The sequence below is a fragment of the Dermacentor variabilis genome, chromosome 3, assembly GCF_050947875.1.
Source record: "Dermacentor variabilis isolate Ectoservices chromosome 3, ASM5094787v1, whole genome shotgun sequence".
Classification (NCBI taxonomy): Eukaryota; Metazoa; Arthropoda; class Arachnida; order Ixodida; family Ixodidae; genus Dermacentor; species Dermacentor variabilis.
In genome coordinates, this window is record NC_134570.1 from 211,334,048 (window position 1) to 211,361,411 (window position 27,364).

General features: G+C 46.3%; 1 protein-coding gene across 1 annotated transcript in view; it reads right to left on the reverse strand.

The window, feature by feature from the left end:
- The window catches only part of LOC142574416 (uncharacterized), a 168,910-nt gene that overhangs the window by 124,382 nt on the left and 17,164 nt on the right, over window positions 1–27,364 (reverse strand). The window contains exon 3 of the mRNA XM_075683504.1: window positions 3,526–3,591. Coding sequence (XP_075539619.1) covers window positions 3,526–3,591 — 66 coding nt within the window. The remainder of the gene's footprint in view (window positions 1–3,525; window positions 3,592–27,364) is intronic.

Consider the following 27,364-nt stretch of genomic DNA (forward strand, 5'->3'; position numbering starts at 1 on the left):
TCGGGCCCATCGGTTAACTCTCTTCTCGATAATTACATGACGAGGGTCTCCAATCCGGCTACAATGGTGCCTTCAGGTAGCATGTGTGGGTTTATTGACCAGTTGCCTTCACCCAAAAAATGATCCCGTTCTCTTCACACCTGTGGCAGAAAGGATGTTCTGTATCCGCCGCCATGGTTCGTGAGTGGTGGCGCTGGCTAACGCTCCCAGGGTTCTACTAGGAAAATACAAAAGCCCAAGAAATTGGATGGGGAAACGGCCGTGTGGTAGCTCAAGTGCTAGAGCATCGCACGCAAAATTCGAAGGTTGTGCGATCGTTCCCCACCTGCGGCAAGTTGTTTTTTCATCCACTTTCATTTCCTGTAAGTTATCGGTCCTTTGTTTCATTTATCAAGCACAAGTAATTTCCCCTATGTTGTCGTTAGTGCCAGTGTTTGTTGGCTTCTCATAACATGACTAATAAAAATTGGGCACCTTGGTTAACCCCCTTTCTTCTCGTTTATTACATAGCGAGAGTCTCCAATACGGAATCATTGATCCCTTCAGGTATTATGTGTGGGTTTATTGACCGGTTGCCTTCAACGAAAAAAAGATCACGTTCTCGTAACGCCTCTGGCAGAAAGGATGTTTCACATAGGCCTCCAGTGTTTGTGAGTGGTGGCGCTGGCTAACACTATTAGGAAAATATAAATACCCAAGAACGTTGATGAGGAAACGGAGCCGCCGTAGCTCAATTGCTAGAGCATCGCAGGCGAAATGCGAAAGTTGTGGGATCGTTCCCTACCTGTGGCAAGTTTTTTCATCCACTATCATTTCCATGCTTTTATTCTTCTTTTATTTTATTTAGTAAGCACAAGTAATTTCCCCTATGTTGTCCTTGGTGTCAGTGTTCGTTGCCTTCTCTTGATATGAATATATATATATATATATATATATATATATATATATATATATATATATACCTAAAAAAGCGAACAAGCAATCGAATCGAGGACAGCGCAGGGGAATCACTTGTACTTATTGATTGAACTAAAGTAATCCTAAATTGTGGGAAATGAAAGTTCTCCGCCTGCAGCAAGTTCTTTTTTCATCCCCTTTCATTTCTAATAGTTTATCATTTCTTGGATCCTATTATCAACTACAAGTAATTTCTCATCTCTGTTGAACTTGATGTCTGTTTGTCAGCTTCTTGTCATCATCATCATCAGCCTGGTTAAGCCCACTGCAGGCCTCTCCCATACTTCTCCAAATACCCCGGCCAAGTACTAATTGTGGCCATGTTGTCCCTGCAAACTTCTCCACCTAACTTTTTGCCACCCCTGCTACGCTTTCCTTCCCTTGGAATCCAGTCCGTAACCCTCAATGACCATCAGTTATCTTCCTTCCTCATTACATGTCCCTCCCATGCCCAATTCTTTTTGTTCATTTCAACTAAGATGTCATTAACTCGCGTTTGTTCCCTCACCCAACCTGGTCTTTTCTTATCCCTTAACGTTACACCTATCATTTTTTCCATAGCTCGTTGCGTTGTCCACAATTTAAGCAGAACCCTCTACGTAAAGCTCTAGGTTGCTACCCCGTACGTAGTACTGGTAAGACACAGCTGTTATACAATTTTCTCTTTAGGGATAATGGAAAGCTGCTGTTCATGATCTGACAATGCCTGCCAAACGCACCCCAGCCCATTCTTAGTCTTCTGATTATATCAGTCTCATGATCCGGATCCGCAGTCACTACCTGTCCTAAGTAGATGTATTCCCTTACCACTTTCAGTGCCTCGCTACCTATCGTAAACTGCTGTTCTCTTCCGGTACTGTTAAACATTACTTCAGTTTTCTGCAGATTAATTTTTAGACCCACCCTTCTGCTTTACCTCTGCAGCTCAATGAGCCTGCATTGCAGTTGGTCCACTGAGTTACTAAGCAATGCAATATCATCAGTGAATCGCAAGTTACTGAGGTGTTCTCCATTAACTCTTATCCCCAATTCTTCCCAATCCAGGTCTCTGAACACCTCCTGTAATCACGCTGTGGATAGCATTGGAGAGATCGTATCTCTCTGCCTGATGCCTTTCTTTATTGGGATTTTGTTGCTTTCTTTATGGAGGACTACAGTGGCTGTGGAGCCGCTATAGATATTTTTCAGTATTTTTACATACGGCTCGTCTACACCCTTATTTCGTAATGCCTTCATGACTGCTGAGGTTTCTACTGTATCAAACACTTTATCGTAATCAATGAAAGCTATATATAAGGGTTGGTTATATTCCGCACATTTCTCTGTCAGCTGATTGATAGTGTGAATATGGTCTATTGTTGAGTAGCTTTACGGAATCCTGCCTGGTCCTTTGTTTGGCGGAAGTCTAAGGTGTTCCTGATTCTATTTACAATTACCTTATTAAATACTTTGTAGGCAACGGACAGTAAGCTGATCGGTCTATATTTTTTTAAGTCTTTGGCGTTCCTTTTCTTATGAATTAGGATTATGTTAGCGGTTCTTTCAAGATTCCAGTACGCTCGAAGTCATGAGGCATTGTGTATACAAGGTGGCCAGTTTTTCTAGAACAATCTGCCCACCCTCCTCCGACAAATCTGCTGTTACCTGGTCCTCCCCAGCTGCCTTCCCCCTTTGCATAGCTCCCAAGGCTTTATTTACTTCTTCCAGCGTTGTGGGATTTCAAATTCCTCTAGACTATTCTCTCTTCCATTATCATCGTGGATGCCGCTGGTACTGTACAAATCTCTATGAAATTCCTCAGCCACTTGAACGATCTCATTCATATTAGTAATGAGATTGCCGGCTTTGTCTCTTAATGCATACATCCGATTCTTGCCTATTCCTAGTTCCTTCTTCACCGCGTTTAGGCTTCCTCCGTTCATGAGAGCGTGTTCAATTCTGTCAATATTACACTTCCTTATGTCAGCTGTCTTACGGTTGTTGAATAACTTCGGAAGTTCTGATAGTTCTATTCTAGCTGTAGGGTTAGAGCCTTTCATACATTGGCGTTTCTTGATCAGATCTTTCGTTTCCTGCGGTAGCTTACTGGCATGCTGTCTAACAGAGTTACCGCCGACTTCTAAGGAACATTCCTTAATGATGCCCATAAGATTGTCGTTCATATCTTCAACACGAAGATGCTCTTCCTGAGTTAAGGCCGAATACCTGTTCTGTAGCTTGACCCAGAATTCCTCTATTTACCCTCTTACCACTAACTCATTGATCGGCTTCTTATGTAGCAGTTTCTAACTGGTACATAATGACATCACTAAAATGTTGGGCACCTCGGCTAACTCCCTTACTTCTCATTTAGTATATATATATATATATATATATATATATATATATATATATATATATATATATATATATATATATATATATATATATATATAGAGAGAGAGAGAGAGAGAGAGAGAGAGATGCGTACTGTGAATGTTCTAATAAACATCAGTTAGAGAAAGATAAACAAAGGCGAGCGCTTCTAACTACTAACTGCGATGGTCATGTATCATGTAGGGTACTTACATTGAACGGTATGTTTGGAAAGCGTTCGTGGCAGGCGTCTAATATTCCGCAAAGGCTCCGGAGAAACTGGAACACAATCACATTGAAAAATAAGGTTCCACAGTAGTCTAACCGATGAAGGAGCGGTCAAATATTTTCGCCTAGTTGGCCATTCAGAGATTGGCTAATTTCGCTGTCCATACTTAACCATTCCATGCAGGGATTACACTACTTAAATTTTGTGCTAAAGCCTCGAACTTTCGTTGGCACCTAACCTCTATTTACTTCTGATTATCTAGCAGTGTACGTCAACCAATCCGGAAGATACCACGGCCTAACACAACAGTACTGTACAACCTCGCCACCTTGTTGTGGTACCGATAGTAATGGTGTTGAGGAGATCTTTATCGCATTCTTCCATCGTTACAGTTAGCATTTTCAGACGTGGCTGTCAAACGCTGCATCTTTGACCGAAGACGCAGAGGCTGTCGTTACAGATGCTGAAGGTTTTGTCGCGAAGGCTGCACGAAATTGCCCTTCAGGAAGTTTTGACAGAAAAGAACCAGTTTACTCTCGCGTATGGACAAGGCAAAGTGGCGAAGGGGGAGTTACCCGTAACAAATAGGGCAACATAGTGCCAAAACGACCACCTTCCAAACTATGTTAAGCATATTCTTGGATAGCAAAGGGGGCTGCTCTGCATAAGTCCGTTTACTCTGGAATCAGATAGAGGTTCTACTGATGAGGAAATATAGGCGGTCTCTGAGACGTTTCCGAATCGCATACCTATTTTCAGTGAACCAGTTTATTTTGAGAACTTGCAAGAAGAGGTGCGCTAGCCTGTAATTCAATCACACACTTAAAAAGCACACGTTCGTTTGATATCTTTCGCGCATGTTTGATGTTTTCTAGCACTTGTTAAAGAATCTCGGGAACCGCATTAATTACACTACAGGCAGTCTGCTTCCCAAGAAAATCAGCCAGTGTGTTCGCTTGTGGGTGTGCATGTGTGACCCCAAAGTTCTGGGTTCCTTGCGTAAGTAATTACTGCAAAGGCCATAATTACTCCTAACACTTCAAACTATGTTTATACATTGTCGATAATGCCCCCTCATTATCACCAAAGGGATATTATCACCGTTATCGCTCATTATCACCGCAGAAAGCGAAGAAACGAACTGCATATGTTGCACGATGCTCAAAAATAGGACAAAGAAAACAAGGTTCACTTATTATTTGCTACACCTCTACTCACGCAAGGAACGTGCTTATATTGTCACACATTACACTTTCCACGCAACCCTTCTACGCCGTATACTAACCTGACTTTACCTGCAGCTCTGCAATTAACTCTCCAGTACCAAGCATAGCTTATTGCGGCCGCATTACAATTCTAACAAGTGAATAAATTTTTTACAAAGGCTGTATTTTATCCACAAGCCGTAGCTCTGCACATATTCATCATAGTGTTCCTTCACTCTCGCAAAATTTGATCTCGGTGGCATTCGTAACTTTTAAGGTGTTCATAGGACACCTTCATCACGCTGCAGAGAGTGTGTATACGTAATTTGCTTTCAAGGCACAAACTAGTCTACGCACTGTCAACTTTGCCACAACATCGCCAATCACCTGGCTTTTACTCTCACTTAGCATGAGAAGCTGTCTAAATTATTATTTACCTCACCGATGACCCAAGGCGAACGTCATATTACACATAAAGAACAAGAAAAAAAGAACACGGGTTACGTTTATAATTTTTTCAGCTCCTAATTAGGCCAGCAGCGTGAACATTTCGAAAGCTTTACAATCGAAACGCCCCGCATATTTACAAAATCCAAGCTTTTTGTAGCGCAGACTAGTCTTCGGACATAGGAAAATGTAGCAGAAAACGGCAGCTCGGCACTTTATAGCCCTAGTTAAATAACTCTGCTCTACAAAAGGTTTAGTTGATCCACGTCCATTTAACATTGCGCACACAATTCCAAAAATATTTTGTTTGAAATTCGCGATCCTTTATCCCGGTGGTGTTTGTTGTGACGCCAGTACAGCTGGCTAAATGTTGTGCCGCTTGCAAAAGGCACTCTTTGCGCTCGCAGCACTTTCATACATAATTTATTGAACAAGCCGTAATTATTCCACATGCTTCAAAGCATGCGTATTCATTCCACAGAATCCTTCCTAACCCTGTGAAATATAAAGAAGAATGCTTTTGTAGTTGACCAAGGGCACTAGAGAAAGTAATACAATTCTCGTATCACACGCAAGCATAAAAGGGGTAATCATTATTTCCAATGCTTCTGTTAACCCCAGAAGCATACATATTTCACCATACATTACGCATAAAATCACCGACATTTTTGGTCAGATTGAAGTGACTGTATTGTGCACTTGCTTTATGACCCTTGGAAATCTCGTGAGTGACACCAGCATGACATTCAAGAACACTTGAATAAGTAATTCTCTACAAAGGCTGTAAATAACACACATATTTCTTTTGTCAATCCCAATATGCTTCCTATTTCAACATTACACGTACACCGTGTCAAACATAGTTCAATGAATAGGCTAGAGAAAAGCAGCTACATGCTTCGTATAATACAGAGTATTTCAGTATTCATGAAAATTCACCTTTATTTTCAAAATATGCAAAGTGCTTTTTTTTCAGCCGCACTATTTTTTTTAAATATTGCCTATGACATGTAGCCCACTTCTAAACCTTGATATAACTTACTTCATGCGGCAGCCATTTCTTCTACGAGAAATCAAAATTTTCGATGGAATAAATAACGTAAGTACGTTAATTAACTATTTATTTATTACCTTACGCCGCACATTTTTATCTAAAAGTTATAGCCGCTGAGTTCACACAGCGTATCAGCTTGGAACAAATTGTGTGGACAGCATCAGTTCCGAGATAATAATTTTCAAAGTGGTCATCAAGATGCTTTGGTGTTCCAGTTACTTTCGTGCTTGAATGCATAACACAGCCATTTTTGAAACAGCAGGCGTTATCTGTGCGGTCTAGATTTCAAAGAAAGCAGGAAATAATATGATATGTGGTTTGAATATTTATATATAGAGCAACACAAAATTTCGGGGAAAATAATAAACACGGGGAGTTAGAATCACGTGTGTTCAGTTAAGAGCAAGAATTAAAACGAAATGGCGCTCAATTTACTTGCACTGAATTATTGTGCATGAGCAGAACATTTGTATTCAACTTTGGTATAGACGTTCAGACTTCAGCTGCGAAGGCTGGAGGACTTTGACAAATTAGGGATTGTTCTATCTCTGTTGTGCACAGTCTGCACACATTTTCGTAATTCGTCGCCAGTTCTTCAGTCAACTAAACAGGTATGAGGGATAATGCCAGAAACGCCACCTCTTTTATTGAATTGAGCGATGCGATTTTTTGCACGCTGTTCTTAATTGATGCTTTGCTTCTTGGTTCATCCGTTACCGCGCACTTTATAAGTTTATCCTGAGCTTTCTTATGGCTATTTGTTGCAATGCTCTCACCTGGATAAGAAAAAAGATTGCCATTTTAGTGCTGCTTCATCAGCCTAGCGTTATATACTACTTTACCGTTGCCACGACTGTACCCGGCACCAGCCCGATTGGCACGGGCTAGCTAATCTCCGCCAGTTGCAGGCGTGGCGCGGCTTTGCGAATCCGCTCAACCCAGGTTTACGGTGGCGAGGGTGAACGTAACGGTAGAGCGGTAACGCGTGATGAATGCTTTGAACCACGAGACGTTACGGTGTAAGTGTGAGGTACTTGAAGTATAAACAAATAAAGTTACGTGTACCCATATAGGCCCAGTGAGAAACGCTAAGCGAAGTTACAGCCATTTGACGTTTCACAGGCAAGCCTGGTAAGCAGAACTAAATCCGAGAAACCGTGAATGCCGTAGCATGCGCAGTGCGGCAACTGCAGTTTGTGTAGAATGCCCTGAAAGCCGCCTGCTCCTCTCCTATCGATTCAGTTATGGGTAAGAGAACTGCTTTCTTTAGTCCACAAGAAGATAGGCCATCGTTATGACAAAGCAACCTGTTTCATAGGCAGAAAGGGTAAATTCATATTCCCCTTTTGAGAGAGATCTGAGATGAAGTTCTGACAGGCATGTTCTTTTTAATGCTACATTTTTAAAGCGGAGCATTGTTTGAGTCACTGAGACTAAATTCAGGGGTATTGTGCGCAAAACAACAATATGATGATGAGGCGTATCACATGGGGAGCCTGGAATTACATTTGGACAATTTGGGATTCTTTAAAGGGGTTCTGAGCCACCCGTTAAGCTTGGTGCAAAACACAGTCCGCGGATAACATACGCGCCTGTGAACCTCCCAGCCCAGCCTTACAATAGTGCGCATCGCATGGACCTCGCAGGCGGAGCGTGACAATATCTTTTTCTCAAACACGTTCTTTTGAACAGACGCCTACTCCTCACGTGTTTGGGGCTTATATATTTCGTTATATAGCAGATTCTTATATGCGGCTGCTATTGGCCAATAGCTGATATTAATCAAGAAGGATGGTTTATCAGTGCGCTTCCTCTTACTCTTACTGTGTACATATGGTAGCGCACATTAATAAACAGTCTGATGTAGGCAAAACTTTGCATTTCGAATTTCGCTAGAAATTACGTGTTGGAAAGTACATCTATCGTACTATCACCGACTTTCGTCTGCTCAGCCGCGCGTGTCGGCCTAGTAATGAAACTTTGGTCACCCTCCTTACCGGTGCCGTAGCCATCGGGTCTCTCTAATTTTAGTTTTGAACACTCAACTAGCATTCAACAACGCGAGACTTAAGGTTACACCTAGGTCACTATAACATAAAGCTATCCGAAAGTTTATATTCCAATTATGCAACCAGCCCGCCACGATCGGTCACAAAATTTCGGCTCACCCCCACTTCGCCTGTCTGTCACATGACCTAACGAAAACCGCGACAGCTCGCCATCTGATGTCACACACACACATTGATTATGCATGACTCGATCAGGCTAAATAATAAAAAAAATATTTCTGTTCGATGACTTCTTACCATTAGACCTTTCCTGTTGGTCAAACGCTTTCTGACTGCGCGCACTCAGCCTCTCTCTCAAGCGACGTCAAAAAAACCACGAAAACTCACCGCGTCAAAGCTTCGTGTACGCGTTAAAGATGCATTAGTATGCTGAACAAAGCTTGATTTTTTCCTCAATAGCCGCAGAGAGCCTGTACCGAAAAGAATAGAAGGTGGCCATCCGCTGACCGCTCCGACACTGGTTACTCGGACCTGCCGGAGAACATGGACTTATTTGCGTGGCAGTATACCGTTACCGAGCTCTTTCGGCAGGTATACGACATCGCCCTGTCAACTCTTTTATGCTGAGGGTCCGTTTTAGCGGCGTTCTTAACCTTTCGTTGCACGCCGCGATTTTTGACCAGCCACTGCAAGCTAAGTAAAGGGAAACGAACTAATCACAGACGCCGGCATCACCCTTCTCCTCCGGTTATCTATTCTCACTACGCTGTCGCGGCCCCATCATAACCCCCTCCATTTGAGCGCACTTCTCACCTTTTGTGAGCCAATTAGACGAGAAAAAACACTGAATTTAGGCAATGTTATTCGTTTTTAACGCACATAAAAGTGACCTCCTATAAACGAGAAGAGCGTTTGACTAGACTCGTAAGAGAACGCTGCAGGTCACTGCGCTTTGGTTGCGTCGGTGGTTACGCAAATTTGACGTCAGCAGTTTGAAATAAGAATGAATGGAAATAGTTTTACGTTATAGGGTTCCCCATGCGTAGTCTGTGCAGAGCGTGCTCGTTCCTGGCCAGTGATGACTAGGCGCCTTGGCTTATTTCGTTCCGTATTAAGCTATCGGGCAAAAATGTGTAATTTGGATGGGCGTACTTTTGCGTTCGTCAAACACACCTTAACAGTGCACGAACAACGTAATGGTTTGAAACTCTGGTGTAACTGCTCACTGCGGCGGTCCACGTATAGTCCGAATTTAGCTGAGTGTGCCATTCACGCTGAGTGACTTAGCCTATTGTTGAAGTGATGTGAACTGGAGAATGTGAATGTATCTCTGTAGCTTCAATAGCTATAGAAGAGTAGTTAGTCTTCAAAGCAGTTCACGGATATAGTGTCAATTTGTGTCTACGTGTACTCCTATAGAAATCACTTCCAAGTGGGTCCTTTGCGTGCACACATCTCTTTCTTGCGTAGTCATCAACGGTAAATTATATAGTGATGTCTGTGGGGGGAGAGAGTTCATACTTTGCGTTTGCATGTGTGTGTCCCTCCCCGCTTTTTTTTTCGTGTCTAATGTTATTTATGTTGGCTTCATAGTTCTCCCAGAGCAGCACCATAAATTCTGCGTTGTGCGTAAAAACAATGTTCCGGTCTCCTTGCATAGGTAATTTACTAAAGAAAACGCCAAGATAACTCCGCACACTTTAAATTTTTGCCCATATATTGGGGGCAACGTGCCTCTTATTTGCCTTAAAGCCGTGAGAGTTCGCCGACGACACTCGAGAAATGAACTGCAAGCTTTGACGGGGGCAGAAAATACAGCGGCAAGGCTTTAACGTTTTGTTTCCGCCCCTCCAAGTTTATCTTCTTGGTATCTGAACACTTCGGCGGATAAGAAAGTACATTTGGGGGCTCGACAAATGACAGTGTAAGGAATAATAGCACTGGAAAACTCCCCCCGAGATAGTTTGTCTCGGAGCCTCAACAGGATCGGCGCACCAGAAGCGCTGTTGCCATTGCGTGTCACGCGGCCTGTTCGCCAATCTAGCTGAACGATTCCTGCGGACGCGGTTTTTTCTGGCTGACACTTGATGAGTTCAATAAACCTCGTCACAAGATAAGCAAATTGGTTAAATGTGCGTCGCTAGTGATTTGCAAAATAGAAATGACTTGTAGAAAGGTCTATATAGGCCACACTTGGTAGTTCATCAATTAGAGGTTGAAACAAACAAAAAGTAGGCGTAGATGAGGATGGTCCCCTAGTCCATCACTCTAGTAGATGTGGTTCGTTCCTCTATATAACTCGATAACGATTCTTGGCTGGTGAAAAACCGCAACCACGAGGAAGATTGACACTTGTCAGATTAGGAATCACAGTGGCCTTTCTATTACTGTAGCGTTACTCATCCTCACTGAAAATGAGTGTTCATACATAGAAATGTGATTTTGATAGCATGTGTCAATGACATTTGGAACAAAGTGTGGTATTATGGTGTCGTCTTGAGCTGCGCATGCACTTGATGTGTACCTTGCTGGTATATATAAAAAATAAAGTAATTTGATAGTCCAACATCGTCCTGTGCACTTGCCTCTATGTATGCGTCTTCGTTCGCTGGTTTAATTCCTTGTTCACAGTTTTTGTGTCGGGGCGATTGAAACAGCCACCGATGAACATGATGCCCCGACTCGTGAAAACGGCAAAAAAAGGCAGCTGTCGAAAATACCACAGCCTTTCGGTCCTGAAAAAGAGGCTGTGCATGGTCGCAACGCACATGGGCTGCCGCCTTTATATCGCTAAATCCCTATATAATTGTCATCAACGCCGCCACAGCCAGCATCAATCGACTTCTTGCGTCGAACAGAACGTGTGAAGATCACACCTATGCTGTGAGTCGCTTGCTGCACAAATTACTGGACTCTAAACTTCGCAGAATCGTCCGGCCAGCTAAGCCTAACGAAGGGTATGGTCTAGACGGAGACCTTTACTCAGTCCGGCGCACCAAGGATAACCAACGACGGTACCGAGATGCATCTCAAGCATGCACAACTGCCAATTTCTGAGGAACCGGCCGGACATTGGCTGACTGTTTAGTGTTGTCGGGAAAACAAAACAGCTAATGCCACCGACCCACCACTCCAACCCCGACACCCATCGGTCCCCCAACAACCCCGACTCCCACTGATGCCGCCGAAACGGCCTCAAGGTCATCATCCGCCCCCGAGAGGGAGTCAAACTTGCGACCTGGACCACGCCAGAGGTTCCCGAAGGCATCAAGATGGCACGTCGGCTCTCCATCACTGAGCACGCACGGACCCTCACAAGATTGGACAAGCACGGGACCCTGAATGTAGCGTCTGTCACACTCTCGAGACAATAGCTCACGTACTTTGCGTGTGCCCTCAATATGTGGCCAAACGAAGAACACTCAAATCTACTGCCGACTGCTTTGGCTCCCGTCCCCTTTTCAGAAGAAATGTTTTTGGGCGCGTGGAGGAGTGTTGACTGTGCCCAACGTGCCACAAAATCACTCTTGAACTTTTTAAGTGAGACTGGTTTAGACGATCACCTGTAGAAGCTGTGAAACGTGCAGTCAGTGCGAAATGTGTTTGCGCAATAACTTTTTGTGTCGAGATTTTTTGTCGAGATTTTGTGTCGAGATTGTATGGACAATTACTCTTACGTGTATCGCTTCTTCAGTGCGCATCTGCAAATTGGACAACGTGTATATAGAATCTCATTGTACCATAACCTAATCACCCGCCACCTACCTTTCCCTGTATTTCCCACTTCCCCTTTCCCCAGTGAGGAGTAGCAGGCTAGAGACACGCTCTCCAGGTCGACCTCTCCTCCTTTCTCTTCATTAAAATTTACTCCTCCTCCTCCTCCTCACTGTAAGCATAGACCTAGTACATCATGTCATCATCATCATCCATCACATCACTACAATTCACCTAGGCGGCAGAGAATTCGCGTCGCGCGATACGTGGTGGCACCCAACAGCTCCGCCAAAGGGGCATTCACGGCAACCCCGCAGGAACTCTCATAGAAGTTCTCCTCAACGGGCTCTACGCACTTAGCCGAGAAATCTCACACGCCCGTATGCCCCACCGACCGAACACACGTCTGCGGCATCTAACACCAAGCCGGCCACCTAACCACTCTATGCCCAACCCTAGAAGTCGACGTATGCCCCTAATGCAGTACACGGAAACCCACTTAGGGCTACTCTACCACCCCCCAGTGCGCCCTGTGCCAGGGGTCTCACACTGCGGCTTCCAAGAAGTTTCCTGAACAATTTAAGAAGACAAGAACAACATTACAAAAGACAATCCTCAGGGACAACTCAGGATAGCAGTCGCTCTCACGGACAGACCAGCAACGGAAGCATCGCCTATTCAGCTCACGAGCCTGCTCACTCAGCCAACACATATAGAGAGGGAAACCACGCGGACCTGCTGCGCCGGGATCACAAATGGTGAGCTGGTCAGCTAGGCTCTTCCCTCCCACACAACCGCCCAAAACAACGCCCTGTAACCACAGTTGCACCTGGCGCCCACTCCACACAATTACTTCCCCGCATTCAACAGCGAATTCTAGCTGAGCTAAAGACCATCAGAGATGAAAATAAACGCCTTCATGAGGAAAACAGCAAACTGCGCACGCACACTGTGGAACGATACGCCAGTTGTACCCCCAGTCTGGTGTCCGCACCAATATGTACACCCTCATTGCCATCTTCTTCTAAATGTTCTGAAACCATGCTTCTCGCGGAATGCGATCACCGACAGAAATCGTACAAACCGAGCAGAAAGCCAATGCACAGCAAGAAAGCATCGGGCAACTGGCAAATGTAATTGAAAAATGAGGGCTCGCAAAAGATCAGCAACGTAAGCAAGTGAAAACACTGGCAGGACAGGAAGTAGATCAGGGACATCCTGCTGATTTACCCGCAAGCCAGGATGAATATCAAATCCAACTACAGGAACAAAAACACACTCCTAATCTGAGAAGGGAATAGTCGCAGCTAGAAAGGCTAGCATGGATCATTGTCACAGAACTTAAGTTATGCTGAAACGCAGATACCATGCCATAGCAAAATGATTCTAAAGGCTTGCAAACAGAGAAAGACATTCCTTTTTTTTGCACAGGCCGTGCCGGCTATATTACAAAATAATCCGAAAATATTCTGGAACACAATGAACTCAAACAACGCTCATCCATTAGCATTCTGCGACGAACAAAACCATCCAATTCCCGATCATGAGGCCGCCGAACAGCTTAACCACTTTTTTTTCTTCCATGTTTACCGCTGAACCTGCCGACAGCTTACCTCCTTTTCCTTATCTCGACTATACCGCTTTACCTGATACCACATTTTGTCCGAATGGCATAGCAAAACTAATCGACTCGTTAAAACTCATATCTTCATTAGTCTTGGACGGTATGAACGCGAAAGTGCTGAAAAACACGAAATCAACTACTAGAGTAATACTATGCCATATTTTCCAGCAGTCACCATAAACAGGAGTGGTGTACCGGCCGAATGGAAAGTGCGAAAGATTGTTCCAGTACCCAGAAAAGGTCCTCTATATTTGTGCAGCAGTTATGACCCTATTTCAGTTACTACCATTTGTTCCAAACTAATGGAACATGTTATCTATTCAAACATTGTAAATTTCTTAGACTGCAATAATTCATTTCATTCTCGTTAACACGGCTTTCGCACAGGACTCTAATGTGATACCCAATTAGCTTTATTTTATAATAATCTTAGTTCCAGACTTGACATAAACATACCCGTCGATGCTCTCTCTCTTCATAAACATTGAAAAAGCATTAGACAAAGTTCGGTATGATCGCCTATATTCCTAAAGCTTTCTTTACTAAACATTAACGCACGTGTATACAATTGGATTCGCAGTTTTCTCGCCACTCGGCAACAAATTGTCTATGTTAAACCCACTCATCAAACTGATCCCCCGTGATCTCTGGTGTGCCACAAGGGGCAGTACTTAGATCCCTACTTTTTCTCATTTATATTAATGTCCTCCCAGCTAGTATCTATTCTACTATTCGTCTATTCGCAGATGACTGCGTCGTATATCGTTTCATTAGATATAGCACACATATTATCACTCTTCAAAACGACCTCGACCTTATTGAGTCCTGGTGTAACACATGATTCATGTCCTTAAATATAAAGAAAACTTCATTAACATTGTTACGCAAACCAAAGATTAAGAACTGGACACTATTTACAGAGTATATTTACAAAGTATAACTGCAGCGCTCGCCAGCTCACCCAACAGCTCGACAGCCAGAGAGCGTTCGTCGTCTTCGTCGGGAGGCTCGCGTGCATCGTCCACAAGAAACACGCAATATGCATGCATTATTATCCCCGGCGGCCGAATCACCGTGCCGGTGTGTCTAAACATTTCATTTCATTTATTTATCGAAGCCTTAAATGCCCGGAGGTATTACATAAGGCGGCGGCAAACAAAGCGCGAGGAACTCTTCATCACGCAAAGGAGGGAAAAGGGGAAGAAAATCTAGACGAAGAATAGAAAAGTAAACAACGCTCAGGAGGGAACCGAGCAAAATCATCAAAATCGCCGTAAAAAAACTGTAAAATACAACAAAATACATACTACATAAATACTACTAAATACATACTATGCATGAGAACGAATCACTATGAATTTATTACTTAGAAGGGGTCAAGTAGCAAATTCATTTTTAACAAGCCATTCTAGGTGCAGTGGATTGTTAGTTTCTCACGGAAAGTTGCGTGGTCGGTGGAAGAGACAATGCAGTAGGCTAGAGTGTACCACAGCGCTATTGCATTTGGAAAAAAAGAATCCTTCATCGAAGACGTACAGCACTGAATGTGCGCGATTGGACAGCTGTGGTTGAGGCGGGGAGAGGCTCGGAAGATCGAGTGTGCGTTTTAGTTCAGTTATGCTGGTTTTACTTGAGTAGTTTCACATGATAAAGCGTGCAGCACGATCCTGAATGGCTGCAAATTCGTAGGTAAGATATGCTTACGAGGGGTGCCTGATAGATGATGCGTACTCCAGTTTCGGCCGAACGTATGTCTGATATGCAAGTTTATTTAATAGCGGGCGATGCAGATTTCAGATTGCGACGCAGAAAACTAAGTGTGTGCGAGGCGTTTGCGCATATTGTTTCAATGTGAGTAACCTATGATAATGACGATGTCAAATGAACACCTAGATACTTATAGCAGTCTGTTCGTGGTATTGTAGTTGAGCTTATGTGGTATGCGTGATTTGTAATGCTGCGCTCACGTGAAAAGGACATACACAGGAACTTATTAAGGTTGAGAGGCGTGAACCATTCTTCACACCATGATATGATAGTGTCTATGTCTTTTTGTAGGTCATTGGAATCACCAGGGTTATGGATGGCGTCGTAGATGACGCAGTCATCAGCAAAAAGTCGAAGTCTAGTGTTTGTGTTACATGGCAGGTCATTAATATAGATTAAAAATAACAGGGTATAAGCCTGCTCCCTGGGGGACACCGGATGTAACATCACAAAGGCCTGAGTCGTGAGAGTTAGCGGATGTGCATTATACGCGCCCTTTTAAGAAACGTTCGATCCAAATAATCAGTGATGGGGGGATTCCAAGAGTAGATAATTTGGCAAGTAGGTGATTATGGGGGACGCGGTCGAAGGCCTTCGAAAAGTCTAAGAAGATGGCGTCGATTTGTAGGTGATCGTCCATGTGTTGTAAGATTTCATCGGTGAATTCCGAGAGCTGAGTTTCGCAGGATAACAGTTTTCTTTAACCATGCTGGTATGAATAGAATAAGTTAATTCATTCAAGGTAGCGCATTAGATTGGTTGCTATGATATGTTCCAGTAGTTTAAACGGGATACTGGTTAGAGGAACCGGAAGATGGTTACATGCTTTTGTTCGATCACCAGATTTATGGACGGGAATTACTTGTGCCATTTTGCAATCGTGGGGAACTTCACCAGTACTGATTGATTGCTGGAAAAGTAAGCTAAGTATTGCGCTTGACAGGGAACTCCTGTTTTTAAGTAATTTGCTGCTGATTTGATCGCAACCAGCGGAGGAGGATAATTTTAGAGCCTGTATTAGCCCAGCTTTTCCATCAGCGTTGATCTGGATATCGGGCATTAGGGTCTGCGAGTGGAATGGTAATTCGTTGGAACTGAAGTTTATAGCAGGGGAAAATACTGATGTGAAGAAGTTTTTTAAGGGCTGTAGCACATTTTTCAGTTTCGTTTAGTACGTTGTCGTCGTCTGATAGCTGGAGCTGAGTTTGGCGCTTAGACGGGGAGATAATCTGAAAGAATTTACGAGGGTTAGATTGATTAGGGGTCAGTTGAAAAAAAAATTGTTTTCAGAAGCTTTCAATTACTTGTTGTATTTTTTCACACTTAGTTCGTACCTACATCGGTGATAACAGGAGAGAAGTATGGTTTCAGGCGTGCGACATGCGCAAAATCAGTGGAATTCGGGGCAGATGATGCACTGGCATTCACGGGCGATTTCGTACATAACTGGAGTCACGGCACGCAGCACTCGATATGAGCCTGTGTATCGAGACACGAGTTTTTCTGACAGGCCAGCGTGGTGGGTTGGGGACCACAGGAGTACCAGAGATCCAAGCGAAAAGCGGACGGCTCTTTGTTGGTGGTCATACAAACACCGTTGCTTCTCTTGCGAGGTCACGAGGCGAGCGCGGGCAATTTCGTGTGCTGGGGTTGCCCTGGTAATGGCGTCAAGTGCATACTCACTGGTTTCTGCTCCAGCGGATAGAAGGGATGCGTCCAGTGGCAATGTGGGTTCTCGGCCGAATAAGAGAAAGAATGGTGAACAACCGGCATCGTCGTGACGCGAAGAGAGAGAGAGAAAACATTTATTTGTCATGAGATTTGGCGACTTCCTCGAATTATATGCAAAAGCGACATAGCGTAGGGCAACGTCCCCATCAGTTTGGTGGGACGAGACATAATCTGTAAGCATGTCTATTAGGGTATGATTCAGACGCTCTGTGAGACCCTTAGTCTGTGGATGGTAAGACGTTGTCAGCTTGTGCTTGGTTGAGCAGGACTGCAGGATGTCGGCGATGACTTTCGAAAGAAATGTCCGACCACGCTCAGTGACCAGTTGGTGTGGAGAGCCATGCTGCGGAATCACATCGCGTAAAAGACAACCGACGACATCTGTGGCGCAGCTCGTTGGAAGAGCTGTGTTCATGGCGTATCGCGTGGCGTAATCCGTCGCCACAGTAAACTACTTGTTGCCAGACAGGGATAGCGAGAAAGGGCCAAGTAAGCCAAAGCAAACGCGAAAGAATGGCTTTGATGGAATGTCAATCTGTTGAAGGCACCCGGCAGGGAGCGTCGATAGTCTTTTTCGGCGCTGGGATTTCTCACACGCTACAACGTATTTCCGGGTGGAGCGCGCAACGCCTGGCCAAAAGAGGCGTTGGCGAATCCGATCGTAGCTGCGAAAGACGCCAAGGTGACCTGCCATTGGTAAATCATGAAGTTCTTGGAGAACGGCTGCCCGGAGGTGCTTAGGAATGACGTGGAGTAGGGGAGGACCGTCGGGGCGACATTGTGGCGGTACAATACGCCATTCCGGAAACAAAGAGGTGAAGGTTCGAATCCGAAGACGAAGATTCCAAGCCATCAATGATGGCGCGCAAGTTGGTATCACGGCGTTGCTCGTCGGCAAGGTGTAGCACCTGAGAAACGGAGAAAACGCAAGCATCGGCATCAGGGGTCATTGTCGGCGGGTGGTTCATCCACTGGATGGCGTGATAAACAGTCTGCATCTTGATGTATTCGGCCCGACTTGTACACTACTGCATCAGAATATTCTTGCAGCCGCAGAGCCCAGCGACCAAGCCGGCTGGTAGGATCTTTGAGTGAGGAAAGCCAGCAGAGCGCGTGGTGGACCATGATTACAGAGAAGCGTGTGCCATGCAAGTACGGGCGGAATTTGGAAACCGCCCAGACGAAAGCCAGGCATTCACGATCTGTAAACGAATAGCTGCGATCTGCTGCTGTGAGGAGGTGGCTAGCGTAGGTGATAACGCGATCTTCACCCTGTTGACGTTGGGCTAGGACGACTCCGATACCGTGCCCACTGGCATCGGTACGCACCTCTGTAGAAGAGGACGGGTCAAAGTGGGCTAGTATGGGTGGCGTGGTGAGAATGTTGGTGAGGTGGGCAACGGCGGCAGGTTGAGCGGGGCTCCACGGGAACGGCACGTCCTTCATCAGAAGATCAATGAGCGGTCGGGCAATGACTGCGAACTCTTTAACGAAGCGACTGAAGTAGGAGCAAAGTCGTTCAAAACTTCGGACGACTTTGACAGACTGACGTACAGGAAAACACGTGACAGCACGAATTTTCTCCGGGTCTGGTTGAATACCGGCAGTGTCGACGAGGTGGCCCAGCACTGTAATCTGCCGACGACCTAAGTGACACTTCGATGAATTTAGTTGCAGCGCACCCTCGCGAAAGACTTGAAGAACAGCTGATGAGCGCTCAAGGTGTGTCTAAATGTAAGTGAAAATACTAGAACGTCGTCTAGGTAGCAGAGACACCTTGGCCATTTGAACCCTTGAAGCAAAGAATCGATCATGCGCTCGAACGTTGCTGGGATGTTGCATAGACCGAATGGAGTAACTTTTCATCATATAGGATATCAGGGTTGACGAACGCGGTCTTCTCTTGGGCCTTTTCATCGACATAAATTTGGCAATAACCAGACGGAAGGTCTATTGATGAAAAGTGTTTGGCACCGTGGAAACAATCGAGGGACTTGTCAATGCGAGGCAAGGGGTAGACGTCTTTCTTGGTAATGTGGTTTAGATGATGATAATCTACGCAGAAACGCCATGTGCCATCCTTCTTGTTAAAAATACCACGGGTGACGCCGAAGGGCTGGACGAATGTTCAACAATTCCTTTGGGAAGCATCTTCTTCACTTCATTTGAATAACCTTACGATGTGAAGCAGAAACTCGATATGGCCGGCGATGAGTAGGACTGTCATCACCAGTATTTATGCCATGCTTAACAATGGAAGTCTGGCCCAATTGGCGATTATTAAGGTCGAAGATGTCATGGTAGGAAAACTAGAGGCGACACAGAGCTTCTGCTTGTTCAGGCAATAGGTCCGCAGCAATCATGGAACGAAATGTTGCTTCAGGGCAAACAGCATCCTGTGGACATGGTTAAGAATCGTAACAGACGTCTACTGAAACGTCGTGACGTGGTCATCTCCTATAGCACACAGCGTTGCAACCGGTATACCTTGGGGTAGAACTTCCTTTGCCAGGCCAAAATTGACGACGGGGAGGCATGTCCGGTTATCGGCGATGGTGACTACGGAGTGGGGCACAGTGATATTGCGCATCAAAAGGATATTAGAAACAGGCGTGGCAACGTAATCACTATCCGACACTGGAACGGTTATCGCAAATCGATAAAATTTAAGGCTTTAGGTGGCAGGCATACCAAGGCGGTCGTACTAAAGTTGTTTGGCAGTTCGGCACGAATATGCGCGAGTAGAGGAAGTTTGAGGCAAAGAGTACCGGCAGAACAGTCGATCAAAGCTGAATGCGCCGTAAGAAACTCGAGTCCGAGGATTAGGTCATGGGGACAATTGGTCAGCTTTGTAAAAAGAACAGGAATGTGGCGGCCGGCGATACTGATAGGGGAAGTAAACATTCCAGTTACATCAACAGCGCTGCCATCGGTCACGCGTACGGCTCGTGTCGTAGCAGGCGTGGGAACCTTTCTCAGTCAACGACGGAGGTTACAAATCACTACGGACACCTGGGATCTAGCATCTATTTACGACATCAAAGGGACACCGTCGACGTAAACAACAAGTAAGCTGTGTTTCGTTGGAAGCGTCAATGGAGGATATAGACACAAAGATAAGAAAGCACTACCCCCAGTAGCTGGATGGTCTGGTTTCCGTCCGGGAGTGTCCATAATTGGTCGGCGACGAATAGCGGCGCGGCTGCGGCGACGGGAACCGACGGCGCTGAAGTGTCGGTGAGCGAGCAGGACGACTGTCATCGACGGATACTGCGAGGCGAGTAATGGCGCAGATGGGTATATGGGCAGGGAGACGGGGGAAAGGGGCTCGAATACGGCGACGACCATTTGGGTGCGGCAGTGGCGAGCGACATGGCCAATGGGGAGGCAACGGAAGCAAATGGGCTTGTCGTCCCGCGTTCTACACTCGGAAGGTTTGTGGTGTCTCGGAGGGGAATGCTCATCGCTGTAAGGAGCAGCTGTCAGCACCGGTCGGGCGTCAGGTCGTGAGACTGAGCAGGCAGCAGGAAGGCCGGGTTTTGGAAATTCTTGCCGCATAACTGCCTGAATGAGAGATCGATGGGGCTGGTTGGTCAATGGTGGTGTCAAGTGGGCGTGCATGGAACGGTGCAGGACTTGTAGCCTCCGTCTCGCTGCGAACAATACGTGTGACGTGCTCATTTAAGGGTGGTGAAGCGGTTAGGTCGACACAAGGTGACGGCACAGCCGTGTTAGGAAGCCGGGAGAAGTGTGCAATGACGCGGTGGCTTTTGGCGAGCTCAAAGCGGCGGCATTCTTTGACAATGAGGTCGATGGTGGACACATTGTTGAATACCAACAAGTTGAATGCGTCGTCCGTGATCCCTTAGAGTACGTGGCCAACTTTGTCAAACAGTCATTTTGTCGTCGATTTTCCGGCAAAGAGCGAGCACGTCTTGTATGTACGAGACACACGAATCAGTAGAAGACTGAGCTCGGGTGGCAAGCTCTTTTGTAGCAGCCAGCTGCCGGCCGGCGGGATTTCCACAGAGGCATCAGAGCTTCTCTTTGAAAGCATCCCAGCTGGAGATCTCGTCATCGTGTGTCCGAAACCAGACACGAGGAGTTGAGCCCAAGTAGAATAGGACATTCACTAGCATAATGGTCTCAGTGGTTGTTTTGGCTAACACGCTCATACAGGCTGAGCGATTCCTCAACGTCAACATTATCTTCGCGGGAGAGGATGCCAGGATCGCGGAGATTGGTAGCCAGAACGTACGTTGTTGGCTTGTTGGCGGGGTCGCAAGATTAGAAGCAGTCAAGGTGTCCTTACCGGGAACCACGGCGGAAAGCAGGGCGCTGCGGTCGCTGCGGAGCTCGGTGGCGAGAACGCGGAACGGCACTCTCCACCAAAATGCTACGCCAACGAAGGCTTAGGAACTGGAGGCTATTTACTAAGTATATTTACGAAGGATAACTGCAGCGCTGGCCAGTTCAGTCGACAGCTCCACAGCCAGAGAGCGTTTGCAGTCTTCGTCTCTGCACCCGCGTGCATAATCCACAAGAAACACGCAATATGCATGTATCAATATCGTTCCACCGCAGGCCGCATTAACAGCCTGCACAATATATCATTTCTGGCTCCGTAATAACATGTACTGAATCTTATAAATAGTTTAGCTTAACATTTTCAAGCAATCTTCCCTGCTCAACCCCCGTAAGAAACATAGCTAACTTCGCGAATCGCGCTTTGGACTTTCTTCGTAGGTACTTAGGACTCATTCGCTCCCCCATCAGTGAAACTAATAGTTTATCTTGCACTTGTTCGCCACAAGTGAGAATACGCGTGCGCTGTTTGGGACCCTCATCAATCTAACCTATCTAGCATTACCGAATCGGTCCAAACTCGTGCAGCTAATTTTATTTACTATGTTTATTCTTACCATTCCTGCATTATCGAGCATGGTTTTGTCACGCCATCTGCCACACCAGCCGCATTGGTGATCTTACAACGTGGAATTACACGGCGATTTTATTATACCACAAATCGACATGTCTGGCTGCTGCCATTGCGCGAATACGGGAGGCTGTCCGTTTTATGAGAACGCAGACCCCTCATAAATGGACGGTATTCAACGATGCCAAATCAGCGCCTACAGGCGCTAAAATGCTTTTACAGAAAAGACCATTCTACCTGCTCGTACGCGGAATCGCCGAAGTTAATGACAGTGTGAAGTTAAGTGGCCGTGTGATCGCTTTTCAATGGGTGCCTAATCATTGCGGTGCGATTGGCAATGAACTCGCTGACAGTGAGGCAAGATCCGCCTTGTCTTCCTCTGATGAAGTAGGGATCGCCTACTCGCGACCTGACACCGACTCTATGATCAAGGCACTCATGCAGGACATTATGAAGGCATACAGAGCCCAGGATAACAAAATTCACAGACGCCTACATATGATCGACCCATACGGTAAATTATGTTTGCCCCGAAGGTTACGCAGAGCAAAACGTCATTGCTACACAGAATTCGGCTGGGCGCTGCTTTCTTTCACCCGTCACTATGTGCGCCTCATCGGCCACTCAAACAGCCCTAAAACACTGATGTCTTACACACTGGAACACATACTGTTCGATTTCCCAGCATCTATGCAGGAGCGAAGGACGTTAGAAAGTTTCCTAGCCAGCGTTGGCAGGCAACCACTGTCGGAGGAAGCTATCCTCGGCCCATTGCCTGACACTGCAACTTCAGCGCATGTAATTAAAATATTGTTGAAGCTTCTGCAGGACACCTAGATTGACGAGTGGCTCTAGCAAGGCTACTGCCTCATATACATAAGAACACACCACTTCTCTTATCGTCATCATCTAACCCCAGTACAGTCTCTCCCCTTCCCTGTTCCAAAGTGAAAAGTAGCAGACAAGAGCGCACTAGCTCAAGTCGACCTCCCTATCTTTCCTGTCTATAAATTCTATTCTATTCTATAATATTGAATTGCGACGTCACATATCTAGACAATGCCTTTACCACAAGTTTTATAATGCTCCCTTCGAAGTTCCAGTTATCTTGCCAGTTCTTTACTTGTCCAGCTGCTCTAACCATCCCAGCGCCATTTACCCTCCCCCAGCGCCAAACTAACACCCATCTTCACTCCTTTTTTGTGACGACCACACGGGACTGGAACCATGTATCTGCAATTGCCGTGCACCACTCCGACCCACATCAATTCAAGGCGGCACTGGAATCCTACTTTCACTGCAATTAAAATCCAGCCCTCACGTGATACCCCAAATGGGACCTCCGAGGTATCATATATGAAGAATGAAATGAAAATGCAACAAAAAATAGACGGAAGTGACATCACTCACAACCTGTCTGATATCCTACCATACCAATGAGGCCGAAAGAGCGTTCTCGTACTGAACATCTACAGCCCATCCAAGCAGAAGCAAGGCTAGTTCGGTTACTTGATCACTAAAGCAATTGCCATAGCTAAAATCAATATTCTGCTGATAGTAGGCGACTTCAACGCGGCTCACCAGGTATTGGGCTACACGACATACAGGCAATGCCCAGTCAGGGATATGACTATCTGGTCCACCACTGGCTGTCTCCGATGCTTCCCTGAAAAGTGGGAACTATTTGTCGTTCGATGGAAATCCCGAAGTAAACACGATGAAATACCACATATCGCACTCACCCTCGAAGGCAAAGAAATACCCGCACTGAACTGCTTCTGCATCCTCAGCCTTCACGTACTACTGGACGGCGGAGACTCAGGCACCACCTAATGTCTCAAGCAGACCACCGTCCAACTCATGTGAATGGTCACCACCAAACAATACGGACTAAAAGAAGATGACCTAACGCGCCTCGTACAGGCCCATATAATCAGCCGCATCGCCTTCCTTGCCTCGTACTTGCCCCTCATTCCTAAATAGAAATATCAACTAAACATACTTCTGCGGAAAGCATACAAGCAAGCGCAAGGTCTACCACCGGGGTCAGCCAAACTCAAGCTCGAAGAAGAAAACCATAGACGAAGAAACCATAAACCACGAAGAAAAACCATAGACGCCCCCCTCACAAGCGCACAATAACACCTAGCTCTCACACCAAGAGAAAGAATGGTCCTAGCACGCCTAGGCTACTCCACGCAGGACATCAGTCACAATCACGCATTCTATCAGGCTCCAACATCTATGAACACATCAAGGTTGCCCCCATCCCGTGAATCATGCACCTGGAAAATCACTTGCTCCCTTCAGAAATGACTCGCTTTCGCAAATCTCTTTCTTGTGAGGATGTCATGCTAAAGCCACAGAGGACATTATCGAACCGAGCAACCCACGTGACACACGAGCGTTGCTCGGCTTCGACCTCGAGGGCGCCTTCAATAACGTGTCCCACTTGGCCATACTACGCAAACATAGCAGTATAAACTGCGGAGAGCTAATTCACCGCTATATACGGAACTTCGTCACGAAGCGCACTGCGACGCTACAATTAGGCAGTGAACAATCTGGCCAACTAAGTTTAGGAAGCACTGGCACGCCCCAAAGGGCAGTACTTTTCCCCCTCCTCTTCAATTTTGCTTGCGACCTTTAGCTTTCATTATCAAGAAGATTACTGACCTCGTAGTCACACTGTACGCGGACGATATTGCGCTGTGGATGACCGGAGGTTTTGACGGGCACATCCAAGACACCCTCCAAGCAGCAATTGATCAGGTCGAACAAGTTGGTCACGAGTTGAATCTCAGGTGCTCTGCCACCAAATCACAGCTTCTCCTTCTGCGCCCCACGGGACGCTTCAGGACTTCACCCCCGAATTTCCAACTCACTATTGATGGGCACCATATACCCCAAGTAGACAGGATAATAATGGTCCTAGGATTACACCCCCAACGCAACCGAGCGAATCAACATGCCTTGCAAGCACTACAACCAATGGTAGATACTGCCTGATAGGGAGGATCTCCAACAAACACAAAGGGCTTTGAGGAAAGGAGCTAATTCAGCTAATCAAGTTTTGTCTTAGGCAAGATCACCTTCGCACTACCATGTCTCACTCTCTAAGCAGGAAGAGGATACTGTGAATCGCTTGATCCGCAAGATACAGAAAGTCGCTCTTGATGTTCCAATCAAAGCATCCACAAAAAGGGTGAAGGCCACGGCCACACTAAGTACCCTTCAAGAATTAACTGAAGCATATCTATCATCACAATACCACAGACTCGCCACCACGGAAGCTGGGCGTGAGATCCTCAGACAACTTCATCATGCTCTACCATTCAACTAGAGCAAGCGACATGAACTTAACGTACACGGCCAATACCACATCCAGCCACTACCCAGAAACATGCACCCCAAATTTCACGTCAAACACCGGAAACTTCGAGCCAAGGCCATACAACGCAGCTATGGACAGGCTGAAGGAGTCCATCATGTGGGCGCTGCAGCCTACACCCCTAAACATCGTTATGCTCTAGCGGTCGTAGATAACAAGGGGAACACTGTTTGTTCAGCATTAGTCAAGACCGCCTCGACGGCCAACGCGGAAGAGGCCGCCATTGCACTCGCATCGGAGCTACCCGATTGCGACGTCATCATCAGTGACTCTAAGACTGCTATCCGGAACTTCAGTAACGGCTACATTAACAACCTCGCGCACTCTCTACTTGTCACTCACCCACCGAAAACGACATCGCTCTCGTCTGGACTCCAGCGCATCCATGACTCCACGACAATGAACAGCCTCATGCCGCTGCTCGAGGATTCACGGACCGAGTGGCCGCAAATATGGGCCTAACTCTAGAACGCAGTGACTCCCAACAACGCACCAAGAAAGACACACTAGTCACAATCCATGAAATTTGCACACATTACAGACACCAACGCCTAATATATCCACCTCTCTTTGTGCCTAGAACGCGCCACAGAGAAATACTGCGGCGCGAACTACAAACTCACACTTTTCTTACCCCGGCACTTTGCACTTATTCTTTCCCGCCACATACCCGACACCCAAGTGTCGCTTTTGCCCTCTCTCGATAGCAGATCTCTCCCATATCATGTGGCAATGCCCCAGCAAAACTCCCCCCGCCACAGCACGCTCAAGCCATTAATTAGTAGCGAGGAGCTGTGGGAGACTGCCCTGCGGAGCTCTGATCCCACCCTACAGGACCGAGTCCTGAGGTGGGCTGAGGAGGTAGCGGAGGTCTACCACGACTGTAACGGACCTCTAGCCACATAATGTGGGGACGGACACCTGCTGGGACTGGACTACTTAGACCTCCCTGTCTGCGCGCCCCCCCGGCCCTTCCCCTCTCAAAAGGGGAACATAGTTCTTTCATTCATTCATCAAGATGTGGTTTCGATGATGTTGCGCACTGCCAATCCCCTCGAAGCGTAGGAAACAGCCATCGCATTGATATTCAACTCTACTCTAACCATCGATCACGTCACAATTATTGATGACTCCCAGGTAGCTAGCCGTAGCTACGCAAGCGGCAGAATATCTTCCATCGCCCATTGGCTCCACGTATAGCCTCCAGATTTTCGGAAATTGATGTGATATGGACTCTAGGACATGAGTCGCTCCGTGGATACCAGCGAACGCTCGCTGTCGCCCGACCTCATGCCTCCCGGGTGCTACAAGAAAGGGTACTGCTGCATCAATGGAGCCCGCACCTTCCCAATACAACCCCATATTACAAGACCACAAATTGAACAGACGACAACACTCGACTCCACACAAGACCCCCTCACGCGATGACGCCGTACCATTCTGACACCCCTCCCATTACAAACCAACACATACTCTCCTTTAAGCAGGCTACGTACAATACACCTTACACTACAATAGCACAAGTGCTCCCTTTGTAACGACTACGCTTCCCTATATCGCAGCACATAGGCATGCCCCAACATAAAGGCAGCCCCGCAAATACGCAACCCACACTAGAGAACTTTGAGGCCGTGCTGACTAGACCGGAACCTCACGCGCAGCAATAGCTGTTGCGGCGTGCCTAGGGCGTGCGGCGTGCATAGCAAGAGCCGCCGCAGCTCTGGACTGAGGGCCCCTCTCTGAACAAGCAGGAAGACACCTGCTTGTATCTTTTTCAATAAATGTTTTTCCTCGTTATCCTCCTTACAGCCCTCGTTCGCTCTAAGGAGATCGCTCTATGAGACTGTTAAAACGCTCACTAGAGGTTAGAAACTCATGAACGTGCCCTAATTGTTTCCATATATATTTATACGCTCTTACAATGACTGTTGGTGAACACGTTTAT